Below are 16407 nucleotides of genomic sequence, written 5' to 3' on the forward strand. Positions count from 1 at the left end.
AAGAAAAAATAGTATATTTTATAACATTAAGAATTTAAATTTCATTTATAAAATTTTCGTTAACTTTAGAATATAAGAAAAGTGAAAGTATTAAGGTTTATGTTTTAAAAAGAAATGGACATAATTTTGTAACAATAAAAAAATTGGTTAAAGACAATGAAATGGAGAGAGTAAATTTTTAATATAACACTAATTAAAGTCAAAAATTTTTATCTTAATTTTCAAGAAAAAAAATAGAGCATCAAACATGATCACCTTTGCAAGTCAATTTATAAATTAGTATAGAACTTATAAATCCTAGCACTGAGTAGCTGTGTAACTTACAGTAATTTTATAAATTAATATGTACTCTCTTTGTCTCCATTTCTTTTATTTTTTGGTTAACTAACTTGGGTAAACGTACATCCATAATATCATTTAAGTAATAATTGTCTAATTTCACTCAAAGGTTGTGGAAATTTATATAATTAGCTAACAAATTCACACAAATATTAGTTTTGGTGAACTTGTCTCTCCTTCTCTTGATGGGATTGCAATAGTTGTGCTACTACCTATATGTTTCCAAGTAAATATACAAATTTGGGTCTCTCTGTGTTAGGTAAATTTGACAATACTATTACATAACAACTTTCATATTTTTACTCAGTTCATCCCACTATTCACTACACTTAATATCTCAAACAGAGGGAAATATATTGTCAAGTTCTAATTAAAGTTATATGCAAACATTTTTCTTAAGAAAGAGAGATTCGAACTTATATTCTTCAAGTAGAGAGATCATACATTAATCAATAAGTCAAATATTCGAGTAACAAATGTTTTTCCTTTTAATTCATTGCCACAAAAAACCTTAAATTAATTTTCACCAAAAAAAGAAAAAAAACCTTAATGTACTCTTCGATTGAGTAGTGAGTTTAATCCAAATATTCCAGAAAAAAGAATATGACATTTGCGTTTGCAGTATGCAAAACTCAGGGATGATGATGACTCGTTGCCATCCCCATCAATAAGCACCATGCTTTGGAGTTAACCTGTAATCTAAGGCATTAACCTATCCCCTGCAAAACTGAAAGTCTGAAATCTGATCAATTTTGACCTGTCAAGATATATCAATGCCAGACCATTAACTTCAGTATATTGAAGAAAACGGATTATGGTATGGCCAAAAAAAAAAAAGGAAAAAGCACTGATATATGCAAACATTTCACATGCACTACATCACTAGAATCTAGATACTAGAACAAGTGAAAATGAATAGCTTCAATGCTTTGCTTGATATTGGGAAAGAAACGATATAAAAATGAATCAGTTAGCTGAGCAGCCTGCTTGGTGCACACAACAATGATCAATAATAGTGGTACTGGAAATTTGGGCCGTGGGAGTGGAGGAACCCACTTTCACATATCCCTTAAACCAAACAGGTGAAATACAGTGCAGCAAAATTATCAAAGGGTCTCTTCTATTCTTACCATAAATGAACCCAAGAATAGAAGATGAGCAGAACTTCACATGGGAGTCACCCTCACTTACGTCACAAGCTGTGGCTCACAGCCCTTAGCAGACACAATAAAAATTCTAATAATGTAAGAGAGAGAGAGAGAGAGAGGGAGGGAGGGAGGGATGGTGAAAAACTTTCAACCATAGAGTTGGGGTCAGAAGCAAAACTAGAATGAAGGGCCCAACCCCAAGATTTCACAAGGAAACTTATAGCATGAGAGGCCATCTAATTTTGTTTTTGATTGGTTTTCCCCTCCAGTACATTGAATTGCATTGCTTTTTCTGAGAGCAACTACGCACAAGGTCTCATTCAAGGCCATTGCTGGTCACTTTCCAAAATGCCCTTTCATCATACCCTTCTCCTTTTCCCATAGAAGAAGAAATGGACGGTTAATGGAATCTCAAAGTGAACATCAAGCATCCCTCTTTAGCATCCCTACCATTTCTCCTTTTTTCTACTCCTCCAATAGAAATTTAGCTAAGAAAGTTATATATATAGCTTGCTTTTAGAGATCTCTACTAAGAGGGAAACAAAAATAATAATAATAATAATAATAAAAGTAGAAAATAAACCTTGCGTTGGGTGATTGTTAAGGGGTCAATTCTCTGTCCATAAATGTCCATCGGCTAAAGCAGCACACTTCCTTTTTTTGCAACTCAAAACTGTTACTCTAATTAAACTATCTTCATCAAAAGAAGGAGAAGAGTTGAATTCAGGAACTTCTCCTCCTTTGTCTTCCTAATTCATTTCCTTGGTTTCCTTACCAGGTTAGAGCCCATAAACCAAAATCTAACGTAACCAATTAGTATAGGTTGTGTTTTGATTGTTTTTGGTGTCGTCCAAATTGATCAAAGGCTCAAAAGATAGTTATCTTTGTTTCAAGTTTATCAAATTTTGGGGTTTGCTTGTTTTTCAGCCTTCAACCACGGAGTTTCCTAATCAAGAACCGGAAAGCTCTTCCCAGAAAAAAATGGGAAGAGGTAAAATTGAGATTAAGCGGATCGAGAACACCACTAATCGACAAGTCACCTTCTGCAAGCGCCGCAATGGATTGCTCAAAAAGGCCTATGAACTGTCTGTGCTTTGTGATGCTGAGGTTGCTCTCATAGTCTTCTCCAGCCGTGGCCGTCTCTATGAATATGCTAACAACAGGTTAATTTACTTCAATGCCTTTCTTCTTCTAATATTACACTGGTATCTTCTATTTTCTTCTTCCGTTTGTTCATCAACAAATTGTTTTTCATGATTGGAGTTATTATGTATGCTGATGGTTATATGTGTGCAGGCTTCTACTAAAGACATCTTTTTTAAGGACTTTTTCCTTTGCAGTAAAACATAAGATTTTTTTGCAGTTGAGAAATTTCTTTTCTTGGGTGTCTGTCAGTAGATTGAGTTCCTCTAACAAAGATTTACATAGTCCTCCTGACTTCTAATTTTCTGTTTGGTTGTTGTACTTGGTTAGCCTTAATTAGGGTTTGTTTCTTTTCTTTTCTTTTCTTTTTTGTGTCCTTCCTTCTCTAGTTCTCTTCTCATCTCTTTGTTTGATAGATATGCAGATCTGAAATGGCGTAACAGTAGCAGGTTTAAGAGCAACAACTAGGGTTGTAATGATAAACGCAGATGGGTGAAAGGAGAGCCTCTTTCTCTTACTTCCTCTCTCTCTCTCTCCACATGTCAGCTACCACAGCTCACAAGGAAAAAAAAAAGAAACCAGTCTGCTACAGCCTACAAACAAAAACTGTGTCACGCTCTCATTAGCCCATTCCCCATATCTCCCATCTCTTTCGATGATTCTTTGAAAACCCATGTCAGTTCAACAAAACACAAGTAAAATGAACCCTTAAATAGATTAGTCATTGGTGTTCCTTACGCTTGTCGTCACAAATCTTACTTCAATCAGCTATCTGTCTGTCTGTCTGTCAAAGTTAAGGTAAGGGTCTATTGTGATGTGTGACAAAATCAATCACCCAATCAGATCTTAAGTGAGGGTTTTGCCCAAACGGGTATTTCTCTCAACTAGTCTTTACTTATATTCTGTCTGAAGTTTATGGACTAAAGACTAAAGGGTTCCTGAGTCGCTTCCTCTAACAATCTTCTTCGCTTCTTTATGGTAGTAGAAACTGCAAAATTTGAAGATTAGGGTTTTAAAACTGAGACGGGTATCTATTAAATTTTCTTAGAACAAATTACAAGGAATCCTGGGTTTACTCTATTTTTCTTTACCGTTTTGGGTGCACAAGCCTAGGGTTTCCTTCGTTAAGCTTAGCTGTGTTTGTCTTAGTTATACAATATACGAATCTTTGGTCACGTCAGATAAGATTTTTCAGTTCTTCACTACTGACGAATATTGGTGTCAATGATTCCTTTTATTTGGTTTCTCTTTTTTATCTTCTCATTGCTTGCTCTTCTTTTCTTTTCTTTTTTATTCTTTTTCAAATCTCAAACGGTGAAACATACCTTGATCGCTTTCTCTAGTTTCTTCAACTCTTGATTTCCACGCTTGCTTTTTTTTTTTTTTGTAAAAAGAGGAGTTTTCATTTATGCGGTAACATGCTGCTTCAGGTTTACAAGGTCTGCATTGTCAACATGATCATAAAATCTAAAGTGAAAGCCTCAAAATCTAAACTATTTCTTTCTGGTAATAAAAACTATCAGACTACATGACCAATGAATTTTATTGATTGATAGTGGTTTTTTTTTCGGGTACATATGATTTATTATTATTATTATTATTATTGTTCTGATTTAATTAGGGAAAGAGAGAAAAAAAAATGAAGGGGAAACAAACCAAGGCTTTCATTTTTTGGGAAACAAAGTTGTTGAGTTTAATGGCTTTATGTGCTTCACCGTTTCTATGCTACAAACTCTAAAACAAAGATATAAAAATGATCTCAACAAAACTCATTCATACAAATTTATGACTATCACCAGAAGTCAGGCATTTCTTGTGTATAAATATACAAGAAAAAGAGAATATATATATATATATATATATATATATATATAATATCACAAGAGAGAGAGATAAAGTTGAAGTGATGGGGAGACGGGGGAAGGGAGAAAAAGGGTACGAACCAATGGGGTTCTCTGCACTGTCTTCGAGCGTGCAGCATAGGCTGCTGCCTGCAGCTGGTTTTTTCTCTGATTTCAACTCAGTCAGTGAATTCCCAGGCACCCAAAGTTACAAATTCTTTTCATGCAATTTCATTTTGCAAAAAAGAAACCATATTTTAGAAACTAGTAGTAAAAAACCCAAAGATATTTCATAGCATGTTGGGTTTTTGCATTGGTTGATCTGGGCACTAGAGGATTGTTCTGGTCAATACATGTTGTGAAATGGCTTGGTGACGCTTTTCATCGTCATAAAGTAAAAAGAATTCCAGCCAATCATATTGGGGGATCTCGTGCCAGAGTGGCTGAGGCAACCAATCAGTAGCTCGAGAAAATTAAGGAAATAGCTAGTTACTATGGAGAAACGTGCTGCCATAGTTTCTTCTGCAGTGGTTGGCCTATCAACTTTCCCAGTATTTTCCCTACCTCTCTTTTCTTTATTTTTTTTTAATCGAAATTCAACTACTAGTAAATTTCATAAGATGAACTATGGATTATCTAAGCCAAATTATTTTTTACTCCTATTATAATCCTACTACTAAATTTCATTTTTCCCTTTTAAACACTTACAACTCTTATTTCTTTTACCTTTCATATTAATTTTTATTTTTCGATATTAAAAGCTATGAGTTTATCAATGATATGAATTTTTACATGAGTTAAAGTCAAAATATTTTTATTAATCTCTGTGTCAAGTGAAAAGTGGATATTTAATTTGAAAGGGAGGGTATAATTAAGATCAAACTTGAACAATATTATTTGTAAGATTGGCAAATGTAAACAATATTATTCATCCTAACTCAACATTATGCAAACAGAACATAGTTTTGTTTTCCCAAAAGTTGATGGCTTTGATCTAAATATTTGGGTTAGGAAAATCAAGGATTGTTGTGTGTAGATCTTGTAATTTTAAACACAACACATTAACATGACACGGAAAGACACGGAGTTAAACAAGTTTAGATTTAGTCTTAACATGTTTCATGTCTACTTGTATTTGACACGTTTAGAACACAAAAATTTTCGTATCTTAACGTGTCGGACACGAATAATACATTTAAAATATGTTTAAACATGTTTAATTAATTGTGTTATCATGTTTAAATGTGTAAACATGTTTAATCATATTATCATGTTTAAACGTGTATACGTAACACATTTATCAACTTGTTAAAATTTAATAGTTAAATGCTATTTTAGCTTTACTTAAATAATTTTAAACAATTATTTTAATAAGATTTTTAAATTTTATAAAGATAATAATGTAATTATGCCATGCCCAAACCCTAATTTTGAATTTTATTTTGTTATATTTAATGTTGTTATTATTTTGTTTTGTTATAATTGTTTTTATAATTATTGATTTTAAATTTAAATAATAAAATTATATTTAATTGTAAATATTTTTATTTAATCGTGTTAATTATGTTATTAATCATGTCGTGTTATATATTGACACGTTTGACAAACATGTTAATCGTGTCATATTATTATACAATTATTAAACGTATACATGTACGTGTTTCAGATTTAAGACAAAAATGTTATTCGCGTTGTATTCATATTTAACCTTAAAGTATTTCATGTCTAATCATGTTTGATACGTTTAAGACATGAAAACACGGATTGTCAAGTCTACTTGTGTGTATCTAAAGACATAAACAATGAAAAATATAACATGAAAGTAAAAAGTGTTAGTAAAATTATTTGGCATCAGCTCAATGAACACTATTACACTTTTTAACATACAAAAGGGAGATCAATTTGAAGTTTTTGTTTGATATTTGCCATTAAATTAGGAATATTTAGGCATTGTCTGCTTTCTTCTCTATTGTTGCTTCATATCTGTATAACTTATTTTTTGAAAGTTAAGCTCTTTCATTAATTCAAAAAAGGAAGGAATGCTTTGGTGAGTCCTTGACGCTGAGGTGTTGTGAAGACACTGGAATGTTGTAAAACACACTAATCGTGGCGAGGTTAGAAACCCCACTAAGATGAACACTAATCTTGACAAAGTTAGAAAACCCCACTAAGTTAAATAATAACTAACATTCCACTTTAGTTGGCCAAACCAAAGATACTAAAATCTCTTAAATCTCTTACTTTTTTAAAAAGAGTCAGAGAAAATAAGCACTTTCGCTGACTAAAGAAAATATTCTTACAATTAACCCAAGAGGGCTTTACATAACTATTCTTAAGAAGAAAACTTTTTTATTTTTCTTATATGGAATTATTACAATTCTAAATAAATAAATATATAAGGAAACAACCTAACCTAAACTTCCTTTGAGTACAAGTAAAGTAAAAGACAATTTAGTCTAACTTAACTTAATGCGCAAGTAACCTAAATAATATAGTCTTGTATCATTCTCCCTATATTGGAGAAAAATAAAATCGCTTGCATAGGTTCTCTTGTCTATATCAAACATCTTTCACATCTAACACTTCTTTAATAACTTTAACCTTAGCAATTTGAAGGTGCTAAACTTAAGTGTCTATAGTAGATGCAGTCCCATCAAATCCATCAAATGGATACAAATCCAAAACATTGAAAATAGGATTGATTTGTCACTTAGGTGGCAATTCAATTAAGAAGGCATTTGAATTGATTTTATTTAGCACCTTACAAGGTCCAAACTTTCTAGATTTGAGCTTGTGATAAGTACCCTTAAGAAATCTTTCTTGCCTCAAGTGCACAAGTACTTGATCACCTCAAATTCTTGTTTACGATGATGTTGATTGATAGTAAAAGAATATGCTACATTGCTGGCTTTTAAGGTAATTTTTACCTCTTCATGAATTTTCCGAATGTGATAAGCAAATAACATCACCAACCATTCAAATAATTCATTTGGTGTTTTGAAGGTTGTTTTTCATTCATGTCCACTACTCATTCTAATTTTGATGATATCTGCTCCTTAAATCAATCTTTAAAAATATATTGGAACCAACTAGTTGATCAAGCACCCCATCCAATCGAGGAATAGGAAAACAATTCTTGACTATGATCTTGTTTATGACGCAGTTGTCCACACATATCGTCCATAAGCTATCTTTCTTTAACAAAGCTGGGTAAGTACAAGAACTTTTACTTTCACATACTAGACCTTTTTCTAATAGCTCACTGACTTGTGTTTGTACCACCAAGGACTTACCTTGTGCATGATAAGCATCAATTTCCTCTATCTCCTCATCATATTCATCATAAAATGGTTTTAATTTTTCCCAATTCAAATAATCCTCTGCATGTAACTTCCTATGAAAATCAACCAATCTTAACTTCTCTACCACTTAAATCAAGAGTGTGTAGCAACTGGTCCTCCAATCCAACTCTTGTCACTTGATATATAAGTCCATCTTTATTACTAGAACTATTATTATTAATTTGAGCAGCATCACATCTTGCGAGTTACTCTTGTAATTCTTAAATTTGGCAACATAATTCCTCTACCTCAATCTCATGAACATTTCTTTGACGATTTTAGTGTCTTGACGACATTTTGTTATATGGTGATGATAATGTGACGATGCAGAATAAAAAAAATATGATAGAACTATAAAACAATAAAAGAAATAGAATTACCCGAACAAAGAGAGTTGAAACCTGAGATGAACCTGAACTACGTAGTGAATAATGATCACTCTGATACCAAACTGATGTCGGTGTGTTGTGAAGACATCGAGAAGTTGTAAAACACACCATTCGTGGTTAGGTTAGAAACCTCACTAAGGTGAATACCAATCTTGGCAAGGTTAGCCATTAAGGTGAATAATGGCCAAAATCCTACTTTGATTGGTGAAACAAAAGATATTAAAAATCTCTTACTCTTTTAAAAAGAGCCTAGACAAAATAAGCATTCCTACTTACTAAAGAAAATATTATTTATTAATTTTCAACTTGAATGTGTCTAACAATTAACTCAAGAGGGCTTTATATAACTATTCATAAAAAGAAAGCTTTCTTGTTTTTCCTACGTGGGATTATTACAATTTCTAAATAAATATATATATAAGAAAATAACATAAGTTAAACTTCTTTTGAGTGCAAGTAACCTAAATAATATACTCCTACATCAGTCTTACATTCAGACCATGAGACCCTCCCCAGGATTCATCCACCAAAAGCTGTACAATTGGTGCCCTCTATCTTCAAGGATTTCTAACATCAAATTTGCCCCTGTTATAACCACCCCTATGCAGAAGTGTCCTTGACACTGCAAAAATATATACGCAGCGTTGGCCAATTGCTATCACTAACACACACAGGAGGCTTCCACGTTGTAGTGTACATGAAACCGATTTCATTAGTTGAATGTTAGACAGTTAGAGGCGTCCTTCCTGCAAGGGAACTTTTCATTGTCCAACGGCATCTAGAAAAAATATATAAATGACTAGAAGTTTTCTTAAGATTGCCCACATAGATACGACACAATTACTGCATATTATTTGTTAAGGAACAGGTTGGTGGAGTAACTTGCTTCTCTGGTTCTGGCTTGTCCATTAATTGGCAAGGACAAGAGTGTTTTGTTTCAATTCCTTAAACGCCATTCTCTACAGGTTACTCTTTGGTTGCAACTAGGATCACTTCTCATTATTGTACTTGAACCAGACCTTTCATTTGTGTGCTACTTGTATCGAATTCTTTCTGCCCTGATGTCCCCTTTTTCCACTCATTTCCTTAAAGAGTCTTGAGATACAATTCTCTTTGGAAATTTTTATAGTAGTTTTTGAATGCGCTGAGTGATTAAATCTTGGCACTTTTGTTTCACTTCATTTTAGTAAGACATGATTATGAATAAGTCATTCTCATCTATTACCTGTCTCATAGCAAGATATTAAGATATCTTAGGCTATAAGAAAAGTTTTATGTCTAATACACCGCTATTATATGATTCTATATAGTGTCAGTTAACTACGACTCATCACTTTAAGGTTTACATTCATTAATAAGGATTTTAAAATTTTTTTATGAGATTAGGAGTTGTGATTCACTCATACGGTGTAGATTTATAAACTAATGGTGCACCATCAAATACTTACTGTTACGAAAATTTAATGCATGGCATCAACTTGAGGTGAGTCAAAGATGATGGTTGTGTACACCGAAAAGAGCAATATTTAAATTAGAAAATGAACGGACAAGCATATTCTGGTGTAGACAACTCCTGATCTCAAGGACATGCACGTTCAATTGACACTATTTCTTTCTTATTCTCTTTCTACAAGTTTCTTTAGCCTCATGATTATATAATATTCCCCCTTATATATGACCCGGACTGTTTTTGGCTTTTTCAGATGTTGTACTGAATAAAATACAAAATATGTTGCATCATTTGTATATGGTTTTGTCTATATACCCAAAAACAAAAACAAAAAAATGGTCTGTTAGGGCCTCATCAATCACACTTGTCTGAAGAATGAATTCAACAACTCAGGCTAATGTATGAATTGCCAATAAGAGAACAAAGATATAGAGATGTGTCGAAATTATCTGGCCTATTGGTCTTGCAGTTGTCTCTTTCAAAGAGAGTGTGAAATTCTTAGGCCTTTTGGCATGACGTGAAAGCCTGATGGATAATCAGTAGCCACCACAGATTTGTCCATTGTGTTGGTACTCTTATTCCATCTTACTATTCTTGTGTAAGAAACCAGTCTTCCAAAGTTCCACTTGTAAGTCATGAAATGCATGAGCAGTGTGTATTAATTCTCAGGTGTTATGTTCATTGGAACCACTATTAGTAGTTTCCACTTTCCAATTCTTCGTATTCTATTGCTTTCATTTAGGTCTTGTCAAATCATGATCATTATCGAAAAAAACGTATTACATTATTACATTATTCATAGGAAAGTACTGTATTCATATTTTTTAGACTCCGTTTTGTTGATATTTTTACTCTTTATATTTTATTTTTTAAAAAATAAATAATAAAAATATCAATCAAATAAAGTTCTAATAGTTTTATCAGCATCATATATATGCATAATTTTTGACAATATTTTCCTATTCGTTTTGGCATAGTAAACACTAAAGGCTGAAGTTTTATAGAAAACAACAATATTATTATGTCACTGTTTTGAAGGTGATTATCTAAGAATAATTCATTATCTAAAAATAGGTTACTTCAGTGTTAGTGATTATGTTAACTTTAGCTTCCCAGGGCTCATTTGTTACCATTCAAAGGCTTTTTGCGGCTTTCCGTTTTACCACTGAGTGATTCTAAAGCTCTTAGCTATGGCATTCTAAGTTCGGGAACTAGTGTTTTGATTTTTTTTTTTTAAGATAAGATTTAAATTAATTTCCAAGTGAATCTATTGCTGTATTATTGAATTTTAATGGATTGATGAGGTTATATTTTCCCCACGAGCATTTAGTGAAATATGCTTTATTCTTCATATAGTCCACCTGATTAGAAAAGTGAACCCTTTTGAATATTTGACTAGCTTTCTTCTGTTACATATGTGTAACTTCTATGAATAATATCAAGTGCTAGTAAGGTTTTTAAGCATGATGAATGAGATGGTGCTTTTGTGATCAGACCATATAGAACCTCATTCATATAACCTGAGGTGCTGTTGATAATTTTGCAGTGTCAGAACAACAATTGACAGATACAAGAAAGCATCTGCAGATGCATCAAACCCAGGATCTGTTGCTGAAGCTAACACTCAGGCAAGTTCGATATAATTTAGCTAATGAAGTAAATTAAAAATGGTCTTTCATTGAACAAACTAATGGCTCAGTTTTTTTCATCAGAAAATCTTAAGATGCTTTCATTTCATCCTTTCTTGTAACATCCATTTTACAACTTATGAATAACCACTTCCTTTAGGACCCTTTTCTGCAAAAATATTTCTGCATTATATAGCTTATAAACTAAGAACTGCTCTGTGAAGTTAAATCAACTTACACAACTACTATTAGGAAATAAGAGCAAAAGGATATTACAAGCATGAGTTGTACCTGAATGCTGAAATGATAATGTTCAGAGCTACTTTTTTGTTAGAAGGTGGCCTTAAACAATTCTTGTTATAAGCTTGTGAAAACCGATTGAAGGTTAATTCAATTAATACTTTAAACAAGCATGTTGCTGTGGGCTTTCTATATGGTGATCAATACAAGGTTATACTTAATAGAAAATTTTCTTTGTTATGAACAGTCTCTTTATGTATGGGACTTGGAGCATTTCACAACCGAAAGCCATTCAGTTGCATGATTTAAGAACCAGAATCTTTCTCATTTACTTCCAAACCCTCAACCCGGAACCACATTATAAGGGAGTTGGCTTCTAAGTAATGACTATTGAGAAGAGGAAATGGACCAACTAAAGCTTTAAAATTACAATAATACTTTAGTAAAAGATATTTTCACCCTATATTCTTTGAATTTCGTCTCACAAATAAAAATAAAAACAAAAGAACTGGAGATGTTTAAAAAAATGAAAATGTGTGTGAATGCTTATGGATATCCATTGAATTGTTATTTATAAAAGATAAAAAGTTTTACATGTGAATAAAATAGAAAAATAAATAAAGAGTTTTATTTAATTATTAGTTGATGTTCTCACTTAATAGACAAATAGTGAATAATCAAAGAGGGACCATAGTAGAGCCTTTATGAATTGAGTGGAGTAATAGATTTTTTTAAATTTTAAGTATATCAATATCTACGTTTATATGTGTGTGCGCATGTACGTGTATATAACTATATTTATATTTATTATTTTAAAATTTTGATCTTATTACTTGAAAATTATAAAAAAAAATTATCTAAACTTCTTAACTCCACCTCTAACCACATATGATTGTACTGGTTTAAATGGATTTAAAAGAATTGCTGTTGTGCAATGGGAAAATCTTGAGAAAATCCCATGCCTCCCATGAAACGAAGCCAATATTATACTTGGCCAATACGCAGCTACAGTTTCTATATACATACATATATATATATATATATCAATCTGTTTGCATTTTTTTGGCTGGCAAAAATTTATCATATATAACTGCCTGAGGCTATTGAGTGTCTTTTTGGCTATTGTATAGATAACAGATATTATGCTACAATTGATTATGCTATCCTCACCTATAAGTCTAAACATGGAAAGAAACGAAAGGGAAAGGAAGGTCAGAATCTTAAGGGGTAATTCTTTCTTTTGCTCAAACAAAGTCTATTTTATTAGTAAGAAGATAGCTACAAAAGTCCCACAGTTCAAATCCTTGAACTGGAACAAAATTTCACCAGTGAGCGCCTAAATCTTAATTGGTAAATTGCCTTCCACTTTTGAAGAGAAATGCAGAAATCATGTTGAGCAGTTATAGCTGGTTGGATGGGAAATTAAGTCACTGCTCAAGGAAGCCTTCCTGACAAACAAGGAATGAATATCAACAGATTCCATCTTGTTTCCTGAAAATACTACTAACGTGGTTTTGCAACTCATTCTATTGGGTGTTTCCTATCATCAATTGTGTCTTCAAAATATGTTTCTTGTGTGGTCATCACAGATTTATCGTTTAAAACATAGAATGCTTGCTGATGCTGCATCTTGCACTAGTATAAAGCATATTTCTGTAATTGAGTGTCTAGCTTTAAACCCACCTGTTGCATGTTTGGTCAAGCTAAAACTTTGGTGTTGTAGTCATTTTAATCAGACATGTATTGGGATCCCCATATTCAGGGCTTGCACTAGTAGCTATTAAGTACTTCCCAAGTAGAATTCATTTTGAACTTGTGCTTCTGTGTTCTCACAAGAGTAGTTCCTCTTGAGTCCTAACACTTGACAGTTACTCAGGTATCCCAAAAGCTTATGCTTATAGAAGTATAGTAAACCCCTTTTTCTAAGGGGATTATCGCTTTAACTCTAATGCTTGCTTAACCCTGATACCATCTCTATTTATAAATCACCTCAGTTTTACCAACAAGAAGCCTCCAAACTCCGGCGACAAATTCGCGATGTCCAGAACATGAACAGGTAATATCTGGCTGTATATATTATTTGGTTTTCAAGCTCACTCAAAGATATAGTCCATGGTATTTTTGTGTCCTTTTTCCTGTTCAGTTTCCTTCTTGATACATTCTCTACTGGAAAAGTTTCATCAATGATGTTTCTTCCAGGCATATCCTTGGTGAGGCTCTTAGCACTTTGACTTTTAAGGAGCTCAAGAACCTGGAGGGAAGACTAGAGAAAGGAATTAGTAGAATCAGATCCAAAAAGGTTTAGTGCTTCATCCAGGGTGTTGTGGAATATATATTAAAGTCTTGCATCCTTTCCCTCTTCTTTATTTATTATTATTATTTTCATTCAAGCAAATTTCCTTATTCACTGACATTCTTAATCTCTACCAGAACGAATTACTATTTGCAGAAATCGAGTTCATGCAAAAGAGGGTAAATTTTCATCCCTACTTTATTTATCATCATTTTTATTGTTATATATATTCTTGTTTAACTCTTGAAGATACTATATGATAATTGATATGAATAATGAAACAAACTCAGTTATTGATTGATGAAAACAAGTAATTTGAGGCAGTTTTTGTTGTGCTCATTTGATCACTTCTGTCAAAGCAGGATGATAACGCCCTTATAGTGGCTTGCAAGTTACTCAAACCTCTACAAACTCAGAAGGTTTAGGAATATCAAACACCAACCTTCTGACATATTAGATTGTTATCTTTCAGAATCTTTTACCAAAGCAAAACTATAAAAAGAGACGAATATTATCAAATAGTATTTTACAAAGTATGAATCCTTTCAAATAGTGTTAACTAGTTGTAAATACAGGGCCAACTTCTGCATGGACAGTTACGATCCATAAGGAAAAACTTTAAAGGCAGTTACTGTGAATCTCAATTTATGCCAAAATTAACCTTGAAACTCTTGATAGGGTTGACTGCAGTACATGCCTGCAACTTAAATCAATTCTAACATGACAAGTGCTTGCATGCAGATGCTTGTACCAGTGAGTCTTTAGGCTCACACACTGTAGTTTCAGTGTTTTTAATGAAATTTTATTTTGGCTGAGCAAAAACAAAAATGACAAGTGGCTAAGTCTTTCTGGTTGGTCTTGTAGATGATCCTGCAACTCCTAGGTAATCCGTACTACTTTAACCAGTTATAATGGCTCACAGCTTTGGAGCGAACTTGACATGTTCATGGCTTGGCTTCTCCATGTTCAACCTCTATGCAGATTAGGCTTTGAGTTACTGTATTAGTGGTAACAAACAATTAAGCATATATTGAAAGAGTAGGTTCTCTGAGTCCTAAAATGGACTTGAACGTCCTTGCGAGACCCAGATTCGCTAGTACATTGAACTCTATTTTGCTTGTGATGCATGGATCAAACGCTCATGGTTAAATCAAAGTCCTCTTCTTATTAACAATTGTAAGGGCACATTTTGTAGGAAGTTGAGCTGCAGAATGATAACATGTACCTGCGAGCAAAGGTATACTCTCTCTCTTGCCCTCTTTCAGTCGTAAATGGAGGGATTTAGATGTAATCATACCAGTAACTGTCGGATGATGCAGATAGCTGAAAATGAAAGAGCGCAACAACAGCAGCAACAACAATCGAACCTGATACAAGGGTCTGTCTTCCAGACTGTGACTTCACAACCCTATAATCGGAACTTTCTCCCCGTAAACCTCCTGGAACCCAGTAATGATTACTCCAGCCAAGACCAAACTGCTCTCCAACTTGTATAAGGTTCTCTCTTCCATCTACAATTAAATGTTAGACTCTACCACCATTAACCAATATTACATTTGGCGTATCAAATATGCATTTGCTTAATTACTACGAAACAGAAGGACATACTGGCAGAAGTTATCGAGAAAGTGTTAAGGAAAGAACAGTGAATTGAATGGAAGACCATTAACATGTGTATGTAGCCATAGAAGAATTGATATGGTGCAAACTAAAAATGTAGCATTGGCGGAAGTCTGGAACCATACATACCATGCATAGTATGCTATTCAACCATTAACTTTGAAGCATTAAACAGTCTAATGTGCAAGGTTATTGCCTCATGTCTTGCAATTTGTTGTGTTTCATAATAGGTAATTTGATTCTGCATGACAGCACGCATTGAATAAAAATTGCTATTTGATCATTCCCTTATTCATAACTACAATACATATGAATAGGAACATATTCTGATTCATATTTTTTTTTGGGATTTTTTGGTTGCAGTTGACACACAAGTAGGCGGCCACGTTCTACCGACTTTATCTCTGCTTAAGCATATAAGCTTGGACGTATGTATAGTTTATAAATAGTTGAAAACTAGTTGTTATCATGAAACTAAGGAACTTCGGTTATCATCAGTACTGGACTCCCTTTTTAACTGTGTTATTGCGGAAAGGATTATTCTTGTATTATGCTCCCAGACACTAGATAACATGGCTGATTTTTCATCCCTTATCTTCTCCTTCGCTTATTTGTTCTACGCAAACGCTAGATTGAATGCTGTGACATGATTAGTTATTCGATTTGGTATAGACTTGTTCAGCTTGGATATATATATATATATATATATATATATATATATAGCAAAGCACCTCTCTGAAACAGCAAATATAAATCAATCACAGGTCAAGAGGAACCAATATCATATTGTTCCCCGCTCTGAATGTGTATATTTGTGTAACAAAAATACTTGTGGAAGTATTATATCCTGATGTAATCACATCTCTAACAGATTCATTCATGACATTTATGGATACGCAGTTGACATGACTCATGATATGGTCCTCATTTTATGTTTATGTTTCATCAAAGTCTCAGATATTCAACTACTAAAAA

The 16407-nt window shown here is 33.1% G+C and overlaps 1 protein-coding gene across 1 annotated transcript; it reads left to right on the forward strand.

Annotated features, from left to right (window-relative positions):
• The first annotated feature begins 2416 nt into the window (after nt 1–2416).
• Nucleotides 2417–16026, forward strand: SHP1 (K-box region and MADS-box transcription factor family protein). Its single transcript, XM_021418315.2, has 8 exons — nt 2417–2650; nt 11198–11279; nt 13514–13575; nt 13719–13818; nt 13950–13991; nt 15008–15049; nt 15132–15309; nt 15796–16026. Exons 1-7 carry the CDS (start codon nt 2469–2471, stop codon nt 15306–15308), a joined length of 687 nt encoding a protein of 228 aa, XP_021273990.1. The 5' UTR covers nt 2417–2468; the 3' UTR covers nt 15309; nt 15796–16026.
• Nucleotides 16027–16407: the final 381 nt, after the last annotated feature.

Source organism: Theobroma umbraticum, unplaced genomic scaffold (genome assembly GCF_002168275.2).
Source record: "Theobroma umbraticum cultivar Fairchild unplaced genomic scaffold, ASM216827v3 scaffold_44.0, whole genome shotgun sequence".
NCBI lineage: Eukaryota > Viridiplantae > Streptophyta > Magnoliopsida > Malvales > Malvaceae > Theobroma > Theobroma umbraticum.